At 45.5% G+C, this 25,968-nt stretch overlaps 1 protein-coding gene across 1 annotated transcript in view; it reads left to right on the top strand.

Annotated features, from left to right (window-relative positions):
- The window catches only part of LOC134949511 (complement factor B-like), a 295,509-nt gene that overhangs the window by 31,625 nt on the left and 237,916 nt on the right, over window positions 1–25,968 (top strand). Inside the window, exons 4-5 of the mRNA XM_063938124.1 lie at window positions 726–899; window positions 10,077–10,172. Coding sequence (XP_063794194.1) covers window positions 726–899; window positions 10,077–10,172 — 270 coding nt within the window. The remainder of the gene's footprint in view (window positions 1–725; window positions 900–10,076; window positions 10,173–25,968) is intronic.

Raw genomic sequence — 25,968 nt, 5'->3', positions numbered from 1 at the left:
TATTTCTGAGTGATTTGCACATGCGCACTGGAGATGTCCCCGGGAACAAAGCGCGGGTGCCATTTTCCCGGAGATCTGCGCATGTACAATAGACTCTGGCATTATGATTGCCTAAAGGATAAAAAAAATTGGCAGACTAGAGGTTGAGATTGCCTAAAGGATAAAAAAAATTGGCAGACTAGAGGTTGAGATTGCCTAAAGGATAAAAAAAATTGGCAGATTAGAGGTTGAGATTGCCTAAAGGATAAAAAAAAATTGGCAGACTAGAGGTTGAGATTGCCTAAAGGATAAAAAAAATTGGCAGATTAGAGGTTGAGATTGCCTAAAGGATAAAAAAAAATTGGCAGACTAGAGGTTGAGATTGCCTAAAGGATAAAAAAAATTGGCAGACTAGAGGTTGAGATTGCCTAAAGGATAAAAAAAAATTGGCAGATTAGAGGTTGAGATTGCCTAAAGGTTCTTATCTTCCTGTCAATTTCAATGTTTCTATGCCTCCCCTGACTGCACATCATTGCTAAATAGATCTGCTCACATTATTTAGGTGTTTTAATTGCTGCAAATATTCACTTTTACATTACGCTCATTCCCAGGATGATGATATTTGATGTAGAGAATGAGAATTTCAAACTGACATAATGTTTTTCTCCTCCTTTTTGTATCTTCTTCCTTTTTCACGTTTCTTTTCCATCTTTTTTTAAAAATTTCCTGTCTTTTTCTCCACGCAGAGGGCTATTGCCCAAATCCAGGAATCCCGTTTGGGGCCACAAAAGTAGGCTCGTCTTATAAAATTGAGAGCAAAGTGAAATATCAGTGCCAGAATGGACTGGAGATGTTTGGATCTAGCGAGAGGAAATGTATGGAGGAAAAGTATTGGTCAGGAGCTGAACCGTCCTGCAGGGGTAAGAGGATGTTTATAATAGAAATTTTAAATGACCGCAAAATTAAGAAACACCCATTGCCTCCTAAAAAAAAGAGGCAACCATTTTTATGGGCTGAGCTAATATTTATGAGAACGCAGCCTATCAATGGACTAGAAACAAAAGCATACTTACATACTCTCCCGCAATGTCCAGAAGCTCCCAAATTTTGGATGGTTCTTCTGGACTCCATGGAGAGTAGGCCAGGCAAGACTTCCCGATGCCACTCACTTCCCGAGTGAATTGATTGGTACAGGGGATTGATGACTCGTTTCGCATTGAATAGCATCACCATTGCCTAGTTGGGGTCGGGGGGTCTCGATTTGCACTATTTGACCTCTCCCCCTCACTTGCCACCTTAGCTCAACCTGATTATTGATAAGTATGAACTAGCGATGTCTTTAAGACACAGAGAGGCATCACAAATGAAAGATGTGTGTGTGTGTGTGTGTGTGTGTGTGTGTGTGTGTGTGTGTGTGTGTGTGGTGGAAGGTGGTGGTGATGGGGGGATAGTCTTATCTGGATTCAACTTCAGTTTAATGCAAGTTATATGAATGTTATATGCCAGTCACTTAAAAAAAATAAAATGTTGAACAAAGATAATTATACGTTGTAATAAATTATATAATCCAAATAGATTCGTAAAAATCATTATTAAATTATTATTATTGTTTTTATTATAATTATTATTATTATTTTCTCTAACGTCCTAGTGGATACTGGGAATGTACTTTAGCACCATGGGGTATAGATTGGGTCCTTTGGGCCGGGCACTTTAAGAAATCATTAGTGTATGCTGGCTCCTCCCCTCTATGCCCCTCCTAGCAGACTCAGTTTAGAAAAATGTGCCCAAAGAGCCAGGTGCATTCTCTGGAGCTACAGAGAGTTTTTTTTCAGAATTTCTGTTAGCTTGTTATTTTAAGGCAGCACAGTCTGCCTGCATCGTGGGACTTAGGGGGGAAGACCGAGCCAACTGAATATAGAGTTAATAGTTCGCATCCCCGCTGACAGGACACTGAGCTCCTGAGGCGCTGTGTCTCATGCCCCCAGGGTGTGAGCCCACGCGGGCAGCATGCTGCCTTCCCTAACAGATGCTGAAGTAGATGCAGTGAGGTGAGTACTACACCAGGGTACTGGTTAGTGGGTCCCCAGTGACAATGGCGGCACAAGGGCATGGCGGTCATGGGCCTCGAGCTGCGGTGCCCGCCGCGGACCCACACTGGCACAAGGTAAAGGGGGGATTTAAGCTCTCTTTTTTTACACATTGTTTGACTTAAAACGCCAGTATAATCCTATAGGGACCGCGTGCCATTGAAGGGACGGGGATTCCTGGAGAACGGGACCAGAAGCTGGAAAGTGCCATTTCCTGCTGCTGCTGACTACAGGCTGCACAATGACTCTGCTCCTCCACAGAGGCCCCTAAACCACCAATTGTATTGGTACCAGGGGGTCTGATAGAAAGGGGGAGCACATATATGGCGATTACACCGCTGTGCTCATAGCAAGTTATAATATACCCTGTGGAGCCCTGCTCTGGTCTGAAGTATTGTATGCAGGGCTTACTGTGCTGTTCACTAACGTGTCACTGCACTGTGTTATATATCTGTTTTTCCTGCTGTAAGCATGACTGGGAAAAATCTGCGTCCTTCTTGCAACACCAAGTTTACACCCTCTTCACAAGGGTCCCTACTATGTACCCAGTGTTCTCTACCTTCTCAGGGTAGCGGCTTGCAGCAACTTCATGGTTAGAATCATTCAAAACAATGATTAATGTTATAAATACAGAGTTAGCTGCTGCAAAGCAAGAAAGGCAGACCCTGAAACAGTTTGTAGATGATTTCTTGATTAAGACTGCTGACCACAGACAGGCTGCTCAGCCCCCCTCTGGTGGTCTCTCATAAACGCACACTCCCACAGGTGCTCCAGTCTGACTCTGACACTGAAATGCCAGAGTTACATGATGGGGAACTGGAGGGGGAAGATGACAATGCACTGTCCCCAGGGGTTGAGGCCCTGATTTATGCTATTAGGGAAGCCCTCAACATACATGATAAGGAGACAGAACCAGGAGAGGAGTTGTTTTTTAATGTTAAACCAAAATCCTCTCAAAAGAGTTAAACTCACTTTCCAAAGAAGCATGGGTGCATCCTGACAAGAAATGTATTACTCTCAAGCGGTTACTTAATTCCTTTCCCTTTCCTGCTGAGGATAGGAAAGTTTGGGAAAACCCACCGTCCGTGGATACTTCAGTGTCCAGGCTGTCACGTAAAATTGTACTGCCTGTACCTGGAGCTATCTCCCTCAAAGACCCAGCTGATCGCAGGATTGAGACTTCTCTCAAATCAATGCACAATGCCCCACTATTGCTTTGGCTAGATATCTAGAGCCATTGTTAAATGGTCCGACAATATAATACATGGGTTTGACTCTCTACCTCAGGATGTGATCATTACACTGCTACAGCATATCCAGGATGCTGCAGACTTTGAGTGAGTCGGTTAAGGAATTTTGTTTCATTAATGGCCATACCATGGCTATGGCAGTCTCGGCTCGCAGAGTCCTGTGGCTGCGACAATGGTCAGCAGATGCTGATTCCAAAAGGGGTTTTGAGATCATTCCTTTTACAGGGGATGCCTTATTTGGAGAAGAACTAAACAAGTGGATATCTCAGGCAACGGCAGGTAAATCTACCTATCTGCCATCTGCTGCACCTTCTGCTAGACGTCCCTACCATGAGCCCTCTCTGCAAGCCTTTCATGTGGCAAAATTCAGAGGTAGAGCCAGAGGTGCCTCCAATGCTGCTAGAGGAACTTGCGGTAAGTCCCATAAACCTGCAGCTACTGGATCTCTGGACCAGGCCTCAGGATCCTCATCCAGAAAGCCCTCAGTGTGATGGTTGGCCCCGGCAGCAAGGCGACTTTCAGGTAGGTGCTCGCCTTCAGCACTTCGCCCAAATATGGGCAAAGTCCTACCGGGATCCTTGGGTGAGGGAGCTCATATCCCAAGGATACCGGCTGGAATTTCAGGAACTACCTCCAACTACCTCCTCTCAGATTCTTCAAGTCGGCCTTACCAGCTGCACCTGTAGCAAGAGTTACCTTGCAAAAAGCAATTCAGAAACTACTTTCCACAGGAGTTATTGTTCCAGTACCTCCTCTGCTGCAAACAAGGGGATTGTACTCAAGTCTCTTTGTGGTTCCCAAGTCGGATGGCTCAGCAAGGCCGATCTTGAACCTCAAATCCCTGAACCCATATCTTTGCGTGTTCAAATTCAAAATGGAATCCCTAAAGGCAGTGATCTCCGGTCTGAAGGAGGGGGAGATCCTGGTATCTCTGGATATAAAGGATGCATACCTTCATATCCCGATATGGCCGCCCCATCAGGCTTACCTTCGTTTTGCTGTACTGGATCAACACTTCCAGTTCCAGGCCTTAACCTTTGATCTCTCCACAGCTCCAAGGGTTTTCACAAAATTCACGGTGGAGATGATGCTGCAGTTGTGCAAGACAGGAGTCAACATAGTCTAATACTTGGACGATCTCCTCATAAAGGTGGTGTCCAAGGAACAACTGCTACACAGCATCGACTTGACAACTCGCCTGCTTATGGAACACGGAAGGATCCTAAATTTGCAGAAGCCTCACCTGGAACCGTCTCAGAGATTTCAGTTCCTGGGAATGATCCTGGACACGGTATCTCAGAAGGTATTCCTTCCGATGGACAAAGCCTTGACTATCCATTCAATGATCCGCTCGGTGCTCAGGCCCCAAAAAGTATCGATTCATCTTTGCATTCGATTGCTGGGCAAGATGGTAGCCTCCTACAATGCAATACAGTATGGTAGGTTTCATGCGCGTCCATTCCAGCTGGATCTGCTGGATAAGTGGTCAGGTTCTCACCTGCACATGCACCAGATTATAACTCTCTCACCAAAAGCACGGATCTCCCTGTAGTGGTGGCTACAAGTTTCTCACCTTGTGGAGGGTCGGTCTTTCAGCACCTGGTCTTGGACCCTACTGACAACGGATGCCAGTCTCAGGGGTTGGGGCGCTGTGACCCAGGGGGCCCAGTTCCAGGGGAATGCTCGAGCCAGGAATCTGCTCTTCCCATAAATATCCTGGAACTCAGGGCAATTAATATTGCTCTTCTGCAGGCCTCCTATCTCCTTCAGAATCAAGCCATCCAGGTGCAGTTGGACAATGCCACGGCGGTGGCGTACATCAACCGACAGGGAGGAACAAGAAGCAGGGCCACAATGCGAGAGGTGTCAAGGATACTCCTCTGGGCAGAAGACAATGCAAGTGCATCTCAGCCATATTCATTACAGAAGTGGACAACTGGGAAGCGGACTTCCTCAGCAGGCACGACCTCCATCCGGGGGAATGGGGCCTTCACCCTCAGGTGTTCCAACAACTGATTCACCGGTGGTGCTGTCCGCAGATAGACCTGATGGCTTCTTGTCTCAACAAGAAGCTCCATCATTACTGTTCCAGAACGAGGGATCTGCAGGCTGCAGCAGTGGATGCTCTGTCTGCGCCATGGAACTACCAGTTCATGTACCTGTTTCCTCCAATCCCTCTCATTCCAAGAGTTCAAAAAGGACTCAAAAGGGAAAGAGTTCAGGCAATTCTAATTGCCCCGGATTGGCCTCGATGGGCCTGGTACACGGACCTCCTGACCATGTCCCTGGAGGAACCCTGGCCTCTGCCGCTACTCAAGGGCCTTCTTCAAAAAGGACCGTTTGTCTATCCAGACTTATTGTGGCTATTTTTAACTGCTTGGCAGTTAAAAGGGAGATCTTAACCAGAAAGGGTGTCCCATCCAAGGTTATTTCCACTACGGTCCGGGCCCGTACGGTGGTCACATCCAAACATTACCACCGTATCTGGAAGAAATATGTCTTGTGGTGCGAGGGTAGAAAATATCCTTCTGTGGAATTTCGACTTGGCCGTTTTCTGCTTTTCCTGCAGGCAGGTGTGGATAAGGGCCTACAGTTAGGCTCAATCAAGATTCAGATTTCGTCTCTTTCTGTATTCTTCCAAAAACAACTTGTGGTACTCCCAAAGGTACAGACTTTCCTAAAGGGTGTTCTTCACATTGAGCCACCCTTTGTCCCTCCCACAGCTCCGTGGGATCTAAATGTAGTCCTGACTTTCCTACAGTCGGACTGGTTTGAACCCTTACACAGGGTGGACTTAAAATATCTAACGTGGAAGACTGTCAAATTGCTGGTTTTATCCTCTGCAAGATGTGTGTCAGAATTTTGGGCCTTATCCTGTAAGAGCCCATATTTGATATTTCACGAGGATATAAAGGAGCTCAGGACTCGCCCGCAGTTTTTGCCGAAGGTGGTATCGGCTTTTCACATTAATCAACTGTTAGTAGTTCAAGTACTGTCTAACACATCGGTTGCTCCAAAGTCCTTGGACGTTGTGAGGGCTTTGAGGATTTACGTCAAGAGGACAGCTCGTCACAGGAAGTCTGACTCCCTTTTTGTCCTTTATGACACTACCAAAATTGGTTGTCCTGCTTCTAAGCAGTCCATTGCTCGTTGGCTCAGGTTGACAATTCAACAAGCCTATTGTTAAGCAGCATTGCTGCTGCCGAGTTCTATCCAGGCCCACTCCACTAGGTCAGTGGGTTCTTCCTGAGTGGCTGCCCGGGGTGTCTCGGCCTTACAGTTGTGCCGTGCAGCTACTTGGTCTGGTTCGAACACATTCGTAAAGTTCTACAGGTTCGATACCTTGTCCAGACATGACCTTCAGTTTGGTAAGGCGGTTTTGCAGGGGTCTCGGCAGTCTCCTATCCGTTCTGGTAGCTTTGGGACTTCCTCATGGTACTAAAGTACATTCCCAGTATCCACTAGGATGTTAGAGAAAATAGGAATTTAATACCTACCTGTAATTCCTTTTCTCGTAGTCCGTAGTGGATACTGGTCGCCCGCCTCAGTGCTTCGATTTCCTGCTTACATGGTTGTAAGTGTTCTTGGTTGAGTCTGCTGTTGCTTTCCCTGTTCCATGTTTAATTAGCATTGCTATCCTTATTATAGTTAGCGTTGCTTTCCTATGTTCTGTTTAGCTATGCTATCTTGGTTATTGTTGTGTGTTGGTTCGTCACCTCAGCGCTTTTTTTGTGTTTATATCCTTCTCTCAAAGTATATCCGTCTCCTCGGGCACAGTTTTCTTAGACTGAGTCTGCTAAGAGGGGCATAGAGGGGAGGGGCCAGCACACACTAATGATTTCTTAAAGTGCCAGGCTCCAATGGACCCGATCTATACCCCATGGTACTAAAGTACATTCCCAGTATCTACTACGGACTACGAGAAAAGGAATTACCGGTATGTATTAAATTCCTATTATTATTATTATTATTATTATTATTATTATCTACTAATATAATTTATGAATAATGGACTTTTCTACTATGAAAGAGGTTTAACACTTTTAATAGAATTTGTAGTTAATCTCCTCCCTTCCCTATAATATTAATTTGGTGGTGAGTTTCAAATATTTTGAGGGTTCCTTACAAGGGGGATTGCGGAAAGTTTTAATATTCACTTTCCACCTTATTTATTTTGGTTGAATTAGACCAGAGGCCCACCTGTGGTTTTGCCAATTTGGACCAACCACAGAAACTACACCACTGAATTAGCTTCTGGGCCAAGTTACTGGTTCACAATGCATTCCATGGTCATTTATACTTCCACGTCGTACAATGGCTTTACCTCAATGGTGATGGAGGTCCTCATTTAATTTTTTTCCATCGTAGCCAATCATATCTGGGCTCACAGATTTTGATTATGTGTAATCACAATGATCGGCTAAAAAGAGCAAAATTGCCAAACTGACTAATCAAATGAGAGATCCATGCAGTTCAGATAGGAGTTCCTGGACAGTGGGCCTAATTCAGACCTGGTTGCAAGCAGGCGATTTTTGCACTGCAGTGACCAGGTAGTCGCCGCCTAAAGGGGGAGGGGGTATTCTCTGTGCAGGGGTGCGATCGCATGTGCAGGGAGCTACACAAACAAAATTTTGTGCAGTCTCTGCACAGCCCAGGACTTACTCTTGCCGTGCGATGATCGGGATCGGTGCTGACGTCAGAAACCCTCCCTTCCAATGGGAGAACACACCGTTTTTCCGGACACTTCCTGGAAACGGTCAGTTGCCACCCACAAACAGCCTCTTCCTGTCAATCTTCTTGTGATCGCCAGTGCTACTTCCGTCGCTGTCCGGCGATCCCCGTCGCCGAGGGGGGGGGGCAACGCGCCTGCGCATTGCGGTGCACAAGCAGTTCAGACCCGATTGCAGCGCTGCAAAAAACAGCTAGTGTGCGATCGGGTCTGAGTTAGGCCCAGTGACGGGGGGAGTGGCTTGAGTCAGCGGGTGTGTCAGGAGTGTACAGGTGTCAGGGGCTGCCTCAAAATATGCAGTTCATGTGACCCCAACTGCAAAATAACGTTGTTCATTTTCAGCAACCATAGGATTGCTCCAATGTGCAATAGCGCTGCCATTGGGGGTGATTCAGACCTGATCGCTGCTGTGCGTTTTCGCACAACGGGCGATCATCAATAATCTGCGCATGCGTATGCACCGCAATGTGCATGCACGTTAGCAAACAACAACGGGCATCGTGACAGGATGGTGTGAAAATTTCATTTGCGCTGGGGGTTCGCAAGGTGTTTGACAGGAAGAGTCCGTTTGTGGGTGGTAACTGACCGTTTACTGGGAGTGTCCGGAAAAACGCAGGCGTTCCCAAGCATTTTCAGGGAATGTGTCTGACGTCGGCTCCGGCCTCTTCTCATCGCACTGTAGGAGTAAGTCCAGACTGCACACACTTTATTTTTGCAGCTCGGCTACACATGTGATCACTTGCACGGGAGAATTTACAGTGCCCCTTGGGCGGCGACTATCTGAACGCAGGACAGCAAAGTTAGCAGCCCAGCAATCAGATCTGAATCAGGCACATGGTGGCATTTGTAATAGGGTCCGAGTTTGTCGGAGGTGCGGGATATCGTCCGTTCTCTGACTTTTTTTTATAAGCGGCAGTCATTTACAAGGCATGGCTTTGACTTGCAAATTATTGCCTCTTTAAAAAAAAACGTACAACGTCCCACTCCTCCTGCAAACTTCCCTGCACAAACTTGCAAATAATTGCCTCTTTAAAAAAAACGTACAACGTCCCGCACCTCCTGCAAACCTCCTGCAAAAACGTTCCGCACCTCCTGCAAACTTGGACCCTATTACATATGCCCCATAGTCCTTTAGATACTCATTTTTGTGGCCTGTCATCAGGACCAGTTCTTGCCCTTTTGGCGCCCCGGGTGTGGTCAGTTACGCCCCCTGTACAGTAGAGTAGTGCAGCTAAAAAAGAAAAAAAATGAATACTTACTATCCCCGCTCCCGACCGCTGCAGACCTCAGCCGGCGCCGCTCCTCTCCTCGGATCTGGCATAGACAGACACTAGAGGTCAATTATGACACCTAGCGTCTGTGTCAGTCCCACAATGCTGTGCGATGCGCGATGACGTCATCGCGCACCGCACAGCAAAGGTCCTCTCCACGAAGGGAAACTAGACGCGTAGCATCTAGTTCCCTTCACAGCGGGGAACCAGCGGGAGACACAGCGGGGGGCACAGCAGTAGCGGATCTTGCCATGGTGCGTCGCCCTCTGGATGGCGCCGGCGCCCTCCGGAAGGCGGCGCCCCGAGCAAAAGTCCTGCTTGCCCGTGGCAAGATCCGCTACTGCCTGTTATATGAGGTGCCACTGAGCAAAAATTGGTCATACGGTATATAAAGCAGATGTGAAACTATCGGTGCAAATCCTTATGGCTGGTTAGCAGCCTTTGAGCAACTGAATTCCTTTCCCAGTTAGTGAGACAATTGTCTTAGAGCTTTAGCAAATGCTTCAGTCATGTTCACGGCGCTTATCCATCCAGCACAGGATAAGGGGGATAGCTTCACAATAAGCACACAGTGGTATTATTTGCAGCATACCGTTGTGTGGCTATTGTGAGGATATCCCTCTCCCCAATCACCCTTCCTTTCCTTTCCCCTCCCCCTTATCCTGTGCTGGATGGAAAAAACGCTGTGAACATGTATTACTTATCACTCCTGATTGGTAGCAGATGTACGTCTCTGACTGGACTTTTTATTCTACAGACTATTACACCTATGACACCCCCAAGGAGGTGGCGGCCAGCTTCCAGTCTTCCCTTGCTGAAAACTTTGAATCAGCTGACCCAGATAAAGTGGAAGGTAAGAGTAGAGGCTAGAAACACTCGGCAGTAATGTACTCCGTGCCTGATTCATGTTTGTAAGGAATGCACAAAAGCAAGCAACTGGGCAAAACCATGCTGCACTGCAGGTGGGGCAGATGTAACGTGTGCAGAGAGAGTTAGATTTGGGCAGCGGACGTTTTCAAACTGAAATCTAAATTGCAGGGTACAAACAAAGCTGTCTAACATTTGTGGGCTACGTGCAAATGAACACATACGATTGACGAGCTCAACGCATCTGATTATTCCAACTGCTTTCCACTGTAGAGGGCAGAATGGTGTCAGGAATGGGGGGAGGGAGTTGGTGATCTACCACCAGACAAGGTCAGTAAGCAGGGTCGGACTGGATCACAGGGGAACAGGCGAAACCACCTGTGGGCCCACCTGCCCTATAGGGATCAGGTTCCAAACTGTGCACTTCGGTTATACATTATACATGTTAAATTATAATGTACAGGACTATGCTGTTTTGCCTACAGTTGCTTATCTGGTACATTTTCATGTATGAACTAGTAGTATTTACTATATATATATTTATCAAGGGGCCCAGACCATGCACTCTCTAATGCAGGGATGGGGAACCTTTGGCCCTCCAGCTGTTGTTGAACTACACATCCCAGCATGCTCTGCAACAGTTTTAGCATGGCCAAATTGCAAAACTGTTGCAGGGCATGCTGGTATGTGTAGTTTAGCAACAGCTGGAGGGCCAAAGGTTCCCCATCCATGCTCTAATGGTTATACAAACCTCTGTCGTGAATGGCCACGCCCCTAAGCATGGACCCTGCCACTGCAAGCCTCCTGTGGGCCCTTCATGTCCCAGTCCAAGACTGTCAGTAAGGATGCGATTATGCAAATGTGGCTGATGCAGACCAGCAGTTATGCACATAGGCGTCTGTTTGGGAGGTGAATCTATTGCATCTCCTACAGGGCTGGTACATCAAAATCATGAGTTGTCATAAATAAGGCACAAATGCAGTCTAAGTGGAGGCATACACATACTGATGTGTTTGGCTCGGTATATGTATGGAAATATAATACTTTTACATCCATTGGGGGACCCTGGAACAGTGGGGTATAGAAGTGCTGGCTGGAGCTTGGGTACTTTAAGAAACAATGAATGAACTTTAAACACCTCTGCCTCTATATCCTCAGCAGTTATTTTCTAGTGTCCACAGGAGCATGTTTTTTTTTTGCCAGTGGTGCCTAAGCAGCATTAAGTATTAGTGCATTTGATGTATTAATGGTTCTACTTCCTTGTTTATTTCTCTTTCTTTACTACAGCACCCCAGGATCCAACATGACCCGCCCCACTAGGTACAAAATGCTCTGTTTCTGGACTTCCCTATTAATTTATTATTGCCGTCACCTGTGAAGAAACAGCTTTCTTATCATTTAACTAGTTCAACACAGGTGATGGAAATCATAAATTAAGAGGGAAGTCCAGGAACAGAGCATTTTGGACCTAGTGGGGCGGGTCATGTTGGAGGGTCTGCAGCACTGCTCTAACAACTACAGCAGAGGTTCTGAAATGTGGTCCTCAAGGCCAACGGTCCAGGTTTTTGGTACACCCATGGCTCAGAACACATGGTTAAATCAAATTGACTGATGCGCTAATTAAGTTGCCTGTGGCAGAGCATGGATTAACTTAAAACCTGGACCATTGCATACCTCCCAACATGACCCTCTCCAGGAGGGACAAAATGATCTGCTTCTGGACTTTTCTCTTAATTTTTTGATTGCAGGCACCTGTGTTGAACAGGTTAATGCATAAGCAAGGTGTTTCACCACAGGTGATGGCAATCACACATTAAGAGGGAAGTCCAGGAGCAGAGCATTCTGTCCCTCCTGGAGAGAGTCACAGACCCTCCAACATGACCCGCCCCACTAGGTACAAAATGCTCTGTTTCTGGACTTCCCTCTTAATTTATGATTTCCATCACCTGTGTTGAACTAGTTAAATGATAAGAAAGCTATTTCTTCACAGGTGATGGCAATAATAAATTAAGAGGGAAGTCCAGAAACAGAGCATTTTGTACCTAGTGGGGCGGGTCATGTTGGAGGGTATGGAGTCATGTTGGGAGGTATGCATTGGGGTGCCTTGAGGACCTTGTTTGAGAACCTCTGAGCTACAGCATAGCTGCTAGGCAGCTTCTGTTACACAAGAGCAGGGTCTGACGTGCTGGCAGACACTTAGTATTTCCCCTGGCTCCGCTCTTTAGAGCTCCACAGTGATACCTGGTCATTACCACCGCTGGTAGAGACAGTGAACGAGTGCACCTACTGCATGGAATCAGCAACATCTTTTTATGCAGAGATCACAACCCAGAGCAGTGGCTTTATTATCAGGCACGGAGTGCAGTCCCAAACCTTCACATAGAAATAGGCCCAACTGGATGCTGATCCCCGGCCACCTGCTACTGCAAAGTGCCTGCTTGTTTATTATTGCATTGCAGTTTTGGGAGTCTCTCTGCCCCGGGGACACCTTGCAATTTTGAGCAGCATTGCAGGGTCACTAAGGGGATGATTCAATACTGCAATCTACTTCTGAATTATGCTAGTGCATCATCGCTCATTTCCTTTACACCTCTGTATGGGTGCAGTTTAAAATGTTATGGCCGCGATGTGCCACTGTTATGAGCATCTCAACAGCACACCTCTAGAGATTTACAGGGAATATGACAAAGGGAATAATTAGAGATGTGCGGCGGGCACTTTTTGTGTTTTGGTTCTGGTTCCATCCTCATGTTTTGGATCTGGATTGGTTTTGCCCAAACCACCCTTTTGTGTTTTGCTTTTGGATCTGGATGATTTTTGAAAAAAACATAAAACAGCTAAAATCACAGAATTTGGGGGTAATTGTGATCCTACGGTATTATTAACCTCAATAACATTAATTTCCACTCATTTCCAGTCTATTCTGAACACCTCACACCTCACAATATTGTTTTTAGGCCAAAAGATTGCACTGAGGTGGCTGTATGACTAAGCTAAGCGACACAAGTGTGGGGCACAAACACCTGGCCAATCTCGGAGTGGTACTGCAGTGGCAGACAGTATAGCACTTAAAAAAACTAGGCTCCAAACAGCACATCATGCAAAGAAGAAAAAGAGGTGCAATGAGGTAGCGGCACAAACAACATGGGACGTGCTGGAATTTGCCCAGATGTAATGCATGCACAATGTTGGTGGCACAGGATAGCGTACCCCTAAACCACACACACACGGCAAAACCTGTAAAATTAATTTGGGTAGTAATAACCCTTTTATTTGGAGCTATTATAATAATATGCAGCACAGGCGAGTGTACCACTACACCACACAGGGCAAACCCTGTAAAAATTATTTGGATGATAATAATATAAGTAATGTATATAAGCCTTTTATTTGGAGTAAATAATATACAGCACAGGACACCACCACTGGATTTATGGCAGCACAAGACACCACCACTGGACTGATGCAGCACAAGACAGCACCACTGGACTGGATTTATACGGCAGTACCCCTGGACTTATATGGCAGTACCTCTGTAATTATAAGGCAGGATCACTGGAATTATACGGCAGTACCACTGGACATATACGGCTGTATCACTGGACTGGACTTCTATGGCAGGATCACTGGACTTATATGGCAGGATCACTGGACTTATATGGCAGGATCACTGAACTTATATGGCAGGATCACTGGAATTATACGGCAGGATCACTGGAATTATACGGCAGGATCACTGGAATTATACGGCAGGATCACTGGATTTATACGCCAGTACCACTGGAATTATACGGCAGGATCACTGGAATTATACGGCAGGATCACTGGAATTATACGGCAGGATCACTGGATTTATACGCCAGTACCACTGGAATTATACGGCAGGATCACTGGAATTATACGGCAGGATCACTGGACTTATACGCCAGTACCACTGGAATTATACGGCAGGATCACTGGAATTATACGGCAGGATCACTGGATTTATACGGCAGGATCACTGGAATTATACGGCAGGATCACTGGAATTATACGGCAGGATCACTGGACTTATACGCCAGTACCACTGGAATTATACGGCAGGGTCACTGGAATTATACGGCAGGATCACTGGATTTATACGGCAGGATCACTGGAATTATATGGCAGGATCACTGGATTTATATGCCAGTACCACTGGAATTACACGGCAGGATCACTGGAATTATATTGCAGGATCACTGGATTTATACGCCAGTACCACTGGAATTATACGGCAGGATCACTGGAATTATATTGCAGGATCACTGGATTTATATGCCAGTACCACTGGAATTATACGATAGTATCACTGGACATATACGGCAGTACCACTGGACATATACGGCAGTACCACTGGACATATACAGCAGCACAGGTACACCACCACTGGACTGATGTAGGACAACACAGCACCACTGCAATGGACTGGACTTATACAGTAGCACTGGACATATGGCAGCAGAGGACACCACCACTGTGACTGGACTGATGCAGCACAAGACACTAACACTGAACTGCAAAAAACAGGGAATTCAGTTAATTCGTTTTTTTGTTTCACTAACACTGAACTGATGCAGGACACTGAGGATGGAGACACTTCCTCTCTCTACACTCACCAATGCCGGAGTGAAAATGGCGGCGATGCGCGGCGACTTATATGAAATCCAAACCCCGTGAGAATCTGACTGCAAGATGATGACGTTTTGCCTAGTTCTAGTTTCCGAGTCAGGTGGGAAAACCCGAGCCTGACTCGGATCCGGGCTCGGGTAGTGAAGTTCGGTAGGGTTCGGTTCTCAGAGAACCGAACCCGCTCATCTCTAGGAATAATTAGGGTCTCTCTAGAACCACATACATGCGATCTAGCATTAGCACTTCGTGAGTAGAAGTACCTGGACTCACGATGAAGGAGCTTCCGGGAGCTGGTGGAGAGTTGAAGGGGTGTTGCATGCAACGGAACACATGCAATATCTCTTCCTGGTATATGGGTTCTTAAAACTGTCGCTGTTCTCCTTCTTCAGTTATTTAACCTCCCTTCTGCCCAATTCCAAAAACAGTTTGCATCATTACCTTCTAATTATCCTGGTTCTGTATCCAGCCCAATACAAAAATTCCCATCTGGTTCATGTTGAGGAACCTGTCTAGGCACAGTCTTTTACTAAGTCTGTATATGGTATAGAGTAGCTCAGTTTTCATATTAATTTCAGGAATTTCAGAAACTTGTTCTAGTGTAGAAGTTACTGTCTCAATCTGGATGAATCAACATGTGAAACACAAACAAACGTGGTACATTTCTCCTACAGCCACCAGTAATGAACATCTTCAATACAGTTAGAAACCTGGGAAACTCCCTGAGTGGGAGTGTCTTGGCAAAGAGCTGGGAGAAGGCAGAGGAGCCTTTCCATGGTATTCTTGTCCTTTTATTCTGGCGTGTGGTGGAGGACAACAGGTGTCCACAGCGGTGAATGGTTCCCCAATAGACACTTTGTATACACTAGAGAGAAAAGGAGATGGTGCCCTGATCTATTAAAGTTACCTACCTGAAATGTACTGGATCGTCTTGATTGGAGCTCACTGCACTGCACCTGTGAAAAACACACAATGCCCTCCTACAATGTCTGTCCTATTCTGTTGGGTAACATGTTCCACCCAATCTAGACAACAGCAACAAGAGTAAGGACCCCAGTAACAGCAACTGGTCGCTTACAGCCCGATTTGAATTTGTTATTTTATATATATATATATATATATATATATAAAATAAGAATTTACTTACCGATAATTCTATTTCTCGGAGTCCGTAGTGGATGCTGGGGTTCCTGAAAGGACCATGGGGAATAGCGGCTCCGCAGGAGACAGGGCACAAAAAAGTAAAGCTTTTACCAGATCAGGTGGTGTGCACTGGCTCCTCCCCCTATGACCCTCCTCCAGACTCCAGTTAGGTACTGTGCCCGGACGAGCGTACACAATAAGGGAGGCAATTTGAATCCCGGGTAAGACTCATACCAGCCACACCAATCACACCGTACAACTTGTGATCTAAACCCAGTTAACAGTATGATAACAGAAAGAGCCTCTTAAAGATGGCTCCTTAACAATATAACCCGAATTTGTTAACAATAACTATGTACAGTATTGCAGATAATCCGCACTTGGGATGGGCGCCCAGCATCCACTACGGACTCCGAGAAATAGAATTATCGGTAAGTAAATTCTTATTTTCTCTATCGTCCTAAGTGGATGCTGGGGTTCCTGAAAGGACCATGGGGATTATACCAAAGCTCCCAAACGGGCGGGAGAGTGCGGATGACTCTGCAGCACCGAATGAGAGAATTCCAAGTCCTCTTTTGCCAGGGTATCAAATTTGTAGAAGTTTACAAACGTGTTTTCCCCCGACCACGTAGCTGCTCGGCAGAATTGTAATGCCGAGACCCCTCGGGCAGCCGCCCAAGATGAGCCCACCTTCCTTGTGGAATGGGCCTTAACAGATTTAGGCTGTGGCAGGCCTGCCACAGAATGAGCAAGTTGAATTGTGTTACAAATCCAACGAGCAATCGTCTGCTTAGAAGCAGGGGCACCCAACTTGTTGGGTGCATATAGTATCAACAGCGAGTCAGATTTTCTGACTTCAGCCGACCTTGAAATGTATATTTTTAAGGCTCTGACAACGTCCAACAACTTGGAGTCCTCCAAGTCGCCAGTGGCCGCAGGCACCACAATAGGTTGGTTCAGGTGAAACGCTGATACCACCTTAGGGAGAAAATGCGGACGAGTCCTCAGTTCTGCCCTATCCGAATGGAAGATTAGATAAGGGCTTTTATAAGATAAAGCCGCCAATTCAGATACTCTCCTGGCGGAAGCCAGGGCCAGTAACATAGTCACTTTCCATGTGAGATATTTAAAATCCACCTTTTTCAATGGTTCAAACCAATGGGATTTGAGGAAATCTAAAACTACATTTAGATCCCACGGTGCCACCGGAGGCACCACAGGAGGCTGTATATGCAGTACTCCTTTAACAAAAGTCTGTACCTCAGGAACTGAGGCCAATTCTTTTTGGAAGAATATTGACAGGGCCGAAATTTGAACCTTAATAGATCTCAATTTGAGACCCATAGACAATCCTGATTGTAGGAAATGTAGGAAACGACCCAGTTGAAATTCCTCCGTCGGAACACTCCGATCCTCGCACCACGCGACATATTTTCGCCAAATGCGGTGATAATGTTTCGCGGTGACTTCCTTCCTTGCCTTAATCAAGGTAGGAATGACTTCTTCTGGAATGCCTTTCCCTTTTAGGATCTGGCGTTCAACCGCCATGCCGTCAAACGCAGCCGCGGTAAGTCTTGAAAGAGACAGGGACCCTGTTGTAGCAGGTCCCTTCTCAGAAGTAGAGGGCACGGGTCGTCCGTGACCAACTCTTGAAGTTCCGGGTACCAAGTCCTTCTTGGCCAATCCGGAGCCACTAGTATTGTTCTTACTCCTCTTCACCGTATAATCTTCAATACCTTTGGTATGAGAGGCAGAGGAGGAAACACATATACTGATTTGTACACTCAAGGTGTTACCAGTGCGTCCACAGCTATTGCCTGTGGATCTCTTGACCTGGCGCAATACTTGTCCAGTTTCTTGTTGAGGCGAGACGCCATCATGTCTACCATTGGTCTTTCCCAACAGTTTATTAGCATGTGGAAGACTTCTGGATGAAGACCCCACTCTCCCGGGTGAATATCGTGTCTGCTGAGGAAGTCTGCTTCCCAGTTGTCCACGCCCGGGAAGAACACTGCTGACAGTGCTATTACGTGATTCTCCGCCCAGCGAAGAATCTTGGCAGCTTCTGCCATTGCACTCCTGCTTCTTGTGCCGCCCTGTCTGTTTACATGGGCGACCGCCGTGATGTTGTCCGACTGAATCAACACCGGTTTTCCTTGCAGGAGTGGTTCCGCCTGGCTTAGAGCATTTTAGATTGCTCTTAGTACCAGAATGTTTATGTGAAGAGACTTTTCCAGGTTCGTCCATACCCCCTGGAAGTTTCTTCCTTGTGTGACTGCTCCCCAACCTCTCAGGCCGGCGTCCGTGGTCACCAGGATCAAATCCTGTATGCCGAATCTGCGGCCCTCCAATAGATGAGCCTTTTGCAACCACCACAGAAGATATACCCTTGTCCTTGGCGACAGGGTTATTCGCAGGTGCATCTGAGGATGCGACCCTGACCATTTGTCCAACAGATCCCTTTGGAAAATTCTTGCATGGAATCTGCCGAATGGAATTGCTTCGTAAAAAGCCACCATTTTTCCCAGGACTCTTGTGCATTGATGTACAGACACCTTTCCTGGTTTTAGGAGGTTCCTGACAGGTCGGATAACTCCTTGGCTTTTTCCTCGGGAAGAAAAAACCTTTTTCTGAACCGTGTCCAGAATCATCCCTAGGAACAGCAGACGTATCGTCGGAAAACAGCTGCGATTCTTGGAATATTTAGAATCCAGTCGTGCCGTCGAAGAACTACTTTAGATAGTGCTCTTCCGACCTCCAACTGTTCTCTGGAACTTGCCCTTTTTAGGTCGTGCAAGTAAGGGATAATTTAGATGCCTTTTTTTCTTTGAAGAAACATCTTTTCGGCCATTACCTTGGTAAAAAGGCCCGGGGTGCCGTGGATAATTCAAACGGCATCGTCTGAAACTGATATTGACAGTTCTGTACCACGAACCAGAGGTACCCTTGATGAGAAGGACAAAATTTGGACATGGAGGTAATCCTTGATGTCCAGGGACACCATATAGTCCCCTTTTTTCCGGTTCGCTATCACTGCTCTGAGTGACTTTATCTCGATTTGAACCTTTTATGTAAGTGTTCAAAACATTTTAGATTTAGACTATGTGTCACCAAGCCGTCTGGCTTCAGTACCACAATATAGTGTGGAAAAATAATACCCTTTTCCTTGTCGTAGGAGGGGTACTTTGATTATCACCTGCTGGATATACAGCTTGTGAATTGTTTCCAATGCTGCCTCCCTGTCGGAGGGAGCCGTTGGTAAAGCAGACTTCAGGAACCTGCGAGGAGAAGATGTCTCGACTCTCCAATCTTTACCCCTGGGATAATACTCGTACGATCTAGGGGTCAACTTGCGAGTGATCCCACTGCGCCCTGAGACTCTTGAGACTACCCCCCCACCTTGAGTCCGCTTGCACGGCCCCAGCGTCATGCTGAGGACTTGGCAGACGCGGTGGAGGGCTTCTTTTCCTGGGAAAGGGCTGCCTGCTGCAGTCTACTTCCCTTACCTCTATGTCTGGGCAGATATGACTGGCCTTTTGCCTGCATGCCCTCATGGGAAAGGAAAGATTGAGGCTGAAAAGACGGTGTCTTTTTTAGCTGAGATGTAACTTGGGGTAAAAAGGGTTGGATTTCCCAGCTGTTGCTGTGGTCCCCAGGTCCGATGGACCGACCCCCAAATAACTCCTTCCCTTTATACAGCAATACTTCCATCTGCCGTATGGGATCTGTATCACCTGACCACTGTCGTGTCCCTGACATCTTCTGGGAGATATGGACAACGCACTTATCTTGATGCCAGAGAGCAAATATCCCTCTGTGCATCTCACATACATATATATAGAATGCATCCTATTAAATGCTCTACATGAATAAAATATTTTCAGTCAGGGAATCCGACCAAGCCAACCCAGCACTGCATCTCCAGGCTGATGGCGATCGCTGGTCGCAGTATAACCACCGTATGTGTGTATATACTTTTTAGGATATTTTTCCAGCTTCCTATCAGCTGGCTCCTTGAAGGCGGCCGTATCTGAAGACGGTAACGCCACTTGATAAGCGTGTGAGCGCCTTATCACCCTAAGGGGTGTTTCCCAACGTACCCTAATTTCTGGCGGGAAAGGGTATAACGCCAATATTTGCTATCGGGGTAACCCTACGCATCATCACACACTTCATTTTATTTTATCTGATTCAGGAAAAACTACAGGTAGTTTTTTCACTCCCACATAATACCCTTTCTTGTGGTACTTGTAGTATCAGAAACACGTAACACCTCCTTCATTGCCCTTAACGTGTGGCCCTAATGAGAAATACGTTTGTTTATTCACCGTCGACACTGTATTCAGTGTCCGTGTCTGTGTCTGTGTCGACCGACTGAGGTAAATGGGCGTTTTTAAAAACCCCTGACGGTGTTTCTGAGACGCCTGGACCGGTCCTAATAGATTGTCGGCCGTCTCATGTCGTCAACCGACCTTGCAGCGTGTTGACATTCTCACGTAATTCTCTAAATAAGCCATCCATTCCGGTGTCGACTCCCTAGAGAGTGACATCACCATTACAGGCAATTTCTCCGCCTCCTCACTAACATCGTCCTCATACATGTCGACACACACGTACCGACACACAGCACACACACCGGGAATGCTCTGACAGAGGACAGGACCCACTAGCCCTTTGGGGAGACAGAGGGAGAGTCTGCCAGCACACACCAAAAACGCTATAATTATATAGGGACAACCTTATATAAGTGTTTCTCCCTTATAGCATCTTTTATATATATACAATATCGCCAAAATCAGTGCCCCCCCTCTCTGTTTTAACCCTGTTTCTGTAGTGCAGTGCAGGGGAGAGCCTGGGAGCCTTCTCTCCAGCTTTTCTGTGAGAGAAAATGGCGCTGTGTGCTGAGGAGATAGGCCCCGCCCCTTTTTCGGCGGGCTCGTCTCCCGCTATTTTTGAAGTTAGGCAGGGGTTAAATATCTCCATATAGCCTCTGGGGGCTATATGTGAGGTATTTTTTGCCTCTAATAAGGTTTTTATTTGCCTCTCAGAGCGCCCCCCCCAGCGCTCTGCACCCTCAGTGACTGTTGTGTGAAGTGTGCTGAGAGGAAAATGGCGCACAGCTGCAGTGCTGTGCGCTACCTTAAGAAGACTGAGGAGTCTTCAGCCGCCGATTTTGGACCTCTTCTCTCTTCAGCGTCTGCAAGGGGGCCGGCGGCGCGGCTCCGGTGACCATCCAGGCTGTACCTGTGATCGTCCCTCTGGAGCTAGTGTCCAGTAGCCAAGCAGCAAATCCACTCTGCACGCAGGTGAGTTCACTACTTCTCCCCTAAGTCCCTCGTTGCAGTGATCCTGTTGCCAGCAGGACTCACTGTAAAGTAAAAAACCTAAGCTAAACTTTCTCTAAGCAGCTCTTTAGGAGAGCCACCTAGATTGCACCCTTCTCGGCCGGGCACAAAAATCTAACTGGAGTCTGGAGGAGGGTCATAGGGGGAGGAGCCAGTGCACACCACCTGATCTGGTAAAAGCTTTACTTTTTTGTGCCCTGTCTCCTGCGGAGCCGCTATTCCCCATGGTCCTTTCAGGAACCCCAGCATCCACTTAGGACGATAGAGAAATATATATATATATATATATATATATATATCTCCAACGGCAGCACTCAGGGTGATAATAACCACAGTACTACAGCTTTGCAGACAACGTTTCAGCGCCTGTCAGTGCTATTATCAAGCCAGCTTGATAAAGCACTGCTAAAAGCGCTGACAGGCACTGAAACGTTGTTTGCAAAGCTGTAGTACTGTGGTTATCACCCTGAGTGCCGCCGTTGGAGAGATATATGACATATAGCTTTTGTAGCTGTTTTGTGGAGGGTACTGGCAGCAGCATTCATTCGGATCCCTTTGAGTGCCGGAGCTGGAAAATGTGTGTGTGTGTACATATATATATATATATATATATATATATATATATATTGTGGCAGTCCAGTTCGGTATTGCTGTTGATACACAGAAATACCCTTCAGTTTCATACATGAGATCCCATCCATGCAGGTCCGGTCCAGGTATTGGAGCAAGTGCTCCCAGCAATCATGCACACCTGTGCCACACTTTTATAAAGCTCGTTAAGGCAAGGGCTCAGGGCTACTGATGCCAACAAGTGGCCAGGCAATAGAGGGCGGGCCAGTGGGTTAGAGACAGGGAGCCTGAGACTGTGTACATGCTGTTTGTGAACTTGCTGTGAAAAGTCTGTTTACTATGCTGTGGAAGTAAACGGATGGCATTTATTTCATACAACAGTGTCAGCGTCTTGTCTGGTGGAAGGTTGCTTGTTACAATATATATATATATATATATATATATATATATATATGGATAAAATAAGGAAAAACTGGGAGATTAGGTAATGTTTTAATATACTGTTGGCATTGATGAGGGGTCTTTATTACAAGTGAATTTGCAGGATGGCATGAGGGCAAGACGTTTTTTTACCAGAAGCCATGCGTGCAGCAGCATACTATTGTCTCAAGACCAGAGCGGGAGGGAAAAAGCGTCTGTGGTTAAGGCTTATAAAAAGGGGCCCATTAGGAGAGAGAGAGGAAGTTGAGAATGTTCCTGAGAGAGATCTTGATCGCAAATGCTGTGATGACCGAGAAGCAACGATGTCACTGACCAGAGAAAGACGAGACCTGGAGATGGAGGCAGGTTACAGAGCTGATACCACCCCATGGATGGAGATCAAGGAGCCAAGCTCTAGACTCACTAAGTGCAAGCTCTTGTCAGCTCCAGACCTCCAGGGTAGAGATTCAGCGAAAAGCCCCATTTACCACAATCTCCATCAACTACTGAGCAATATTGAATGAAGTGTATACTGGCTTATGTTTTACAGCCATTATGAGCTCCTTCTTACAATGATGACATACAATTTGGATTATTTCTCAGCTTTAGGTACCTCGTGCATAGCCTATTCACAACATTCATCTACTTCAAATATGGATTAGCAATTTAGATTAATGTGCACCAACAAATGTTGGCCAACCCTAAATAGACTAAAATAGGTGTGTAAGCTCATAGTTAATAATCTTAGATTGTAAAACAATATAGTTGAAATCTTATTGGTATAAAGAATTTTCTTTTAGGTAAATTGAATTGATAAATAGGTGGAATGTGTGGATGAATTGGGAGATACAAGGAGATTACTAAGGGTAATACATTGATGGGTAACTGGGGACTAAAATATAAGTATTATAAGTTATAAATTCTTGTGAATTTTAGGTAATGAGGTGACTATAGCAGGGCATTTGAAGGTTTTATTGATAATATAAAGAACTGGTTGGTGTAAAGACTACCATTACTACCTCAACAGCACTGAGTTCTTGGGCTGAATTCCCACCCTGGTCCTTAATGTTTGGAGTTTGTATATTCTCCTTGTACTAGTGTGGGTTTCCTCCAGGTATTCTGGCTTCCTCCCATAATCCATAAATAAAAAAAAATACTGGTATATTAATTGGCTCGCAATTAAAATGAATCCTAGTGTGTATGTATGTGTGTGTACATGTGATTGGGAATATTGATTGTAAGCGCCACTGTGGCAGGGATCTGAATGGCCGAATATCCTCTGTAAAGTACTGCGGAATATGTGTGCACTATATAAATAAAAAATTAGCTGTTAATAAATAAAATGTTTCTTTTACAAGGCTTGTGTACTGGAAGTTATTTAGAAATCTTTTCAAATACTGTAATTATTTGCTATTAGTTATAAGGGTATTAATATGGCAATGTATATCAGAAGCTTGTACTGAATACTGTATTGTCAATTCTAACCTGATTGAATGCGGTACATTATTTACAGGTTGCCTTGCTTAATAAAAATGTACATAATACTTTAATATGTCTGTAGTACTCTTCCTGTAGAAATTAAAATACTGAAGGTAATTTACCTACCTATTTTAAAAGTATTAAGGATTACCCTAATAGATTGCCACATCATTTAGAGACTCAGATAGAGGCACTGACTATAACAAATAAAGCTAAATTCCATTTCGTTCTATTACCATAGTAACAGATCACAAATAATTCAATGTTAAATTTGGAGGCACTGCTGAGATATTGAAAAGGCTCTAGGATCATTCCTGATGCTACTGGATAAGAGAACTACAAGTCTTGGAGACAAGCAGCTATACAACATTACAAGGAGTGTAATTGTTTGCAACATATTAAGAGGCAAAGGATTGTGGAGGGTCTTTGATGTGTTGCCATGGGGATCATTCAAGTAGACAGACAAAAGAAACCTAATGCCACAGTTGCAGATTATTTAGAAGCCCTGGATTTTGCGGGACATTGATGGCTGTTAGTGACCTATTGGTTAAAATGAATAATACCTATCAAGAAGCTGGAGAAAAACTGCTTGTAGCTCATAGATCCTCTAATTTATAAGTCAGTGGTTAAAGATAAAACCCCTTATGGGAGAGGTTCAGATAAATAGCCCTGGCTGATTCAGAAGATATGTGTCAACAACTTAAAATTTTGGAAAATCAAGTAATTGTAGATTTGGAAAGTCCTTTTGCTTCTATAGTGATTGCCATGTAAAAAAAATGGAAAAATTAGAATATGCGTAGATTATAGGACATTAAATCAGAGAACAATTTCAGACCAGTAAACAGTTCCAAAGATAGAAATGGCCCTAGATTGTCTTTAAGTAAGCAATTAGCTCTCTGTACTTGATTTAAGCAGTGGCTATTACCAATTTCCCATGTAATCCAGAGACATTGAAAACACTGCATTTACAGTATATGCCCTTTAGGATTTTTTTTATCTTTAAAAATGTCTCGGAATCACCATAACCCCAGCAACTTTCCGCTGAACCATGGAAACAACTGTGGGCAATATGACCCACAGTATATGGAAGTTCTCACATATTTGGACAACATTATAGTTTTTGGGAGAACTTAATAAGAACATAACACATTGTTTCTTAAGGTACTAGATTACTTAGTTGACAGGATTAAAATCATCCCTCGACAAATGTAAATTTAGTTAATCATTAGTCAGATACCTGGGTCATGTATTCACAAGAGCTGGTATAGCCACAAATCCCACAAAGGTAGAAGTTGTCAGCCGATGTCTGTAACAAACAAAATTAGTAGACCTTAAGGTCTTTCCTTGGATTCTGTGGATTTGTACTGTATTATTTTTAAATAACACGGACCCTTACTAACTTGACCAAGGTATATCCTCCGACTGGAGGAATGCCACATCAAAGTTTGCAAGGGACCATATTATAGGTCTTCATGAAAAATTGAAGATAGGTGGATCCCAGCTTGGGAAGAAGTCTTTCTTAAGCTAAAGTGGTGCTTCACACATGCCCCAATTGTGGCTTATGCTGCTCCCACATTACCTTACACACTTCACATTGGGCCTGATTCAGGTTTGGTCACATTACTGTTAAAAGAGCAATGTACTGATGTGTGGTACATTGTGCATATGCCAGACCCATACTGCGCATGTGCAGTATGGGTCCTGCATCATCGGACATAGTATAGCTGCATACATCAGTTTGATTGATACTCTGCAGCCATTTGGGGCCAGGAAGGGAGGAAGAAGATCCCAGTGTTGTCCCCGTTTTGTGGGAGTGCTGAGGCCAGGGTCTACATCACAGTGTGGGATGGGGAGCACAGCACAGTGCGGGATGGGGAGCAGATTGAGGGATAAGGGAGCACAGCACAGTGTGTAATGGGCAGCACAGCACATTGGGCCTTATTCAGGTCCTGATGCAACTGGCAAGCATGTTGCAAAGTACTGATTTTCAGTACTTTGCACATGTGCAGGACTCATACTGTGCATGTGCTGTAAGAGTCCTGTGTCATTGGATGCACTGCAACTGCAGACATCGAATGATTGACAGTCTGCAGGCATTTGGGGGCTGGGAGGGCATGGCAATGGCAGCTGTTTCCCAAAACAGAGGCAAAGCTCCTCTATTTTAGGGAAGTTTGGAGG

Source organism: Pseudophryne corroboree, chromosome 8, assembly GCF_028390025.1.
Source record: "Pseudophryne corroboree isolate aPseCor3 chromosome 8, aPseCor3.hap2, whole genome shotgun sequence".
NCBI lineage: Eukaryota > Metazoa > Chordata > Amphibia > Anura > Myobatrachidae > Pseudophryne > Pseudophryne corroboree.
This window is presented reverse-complemented; position numbering and strand designations above follow the sequence as displayed.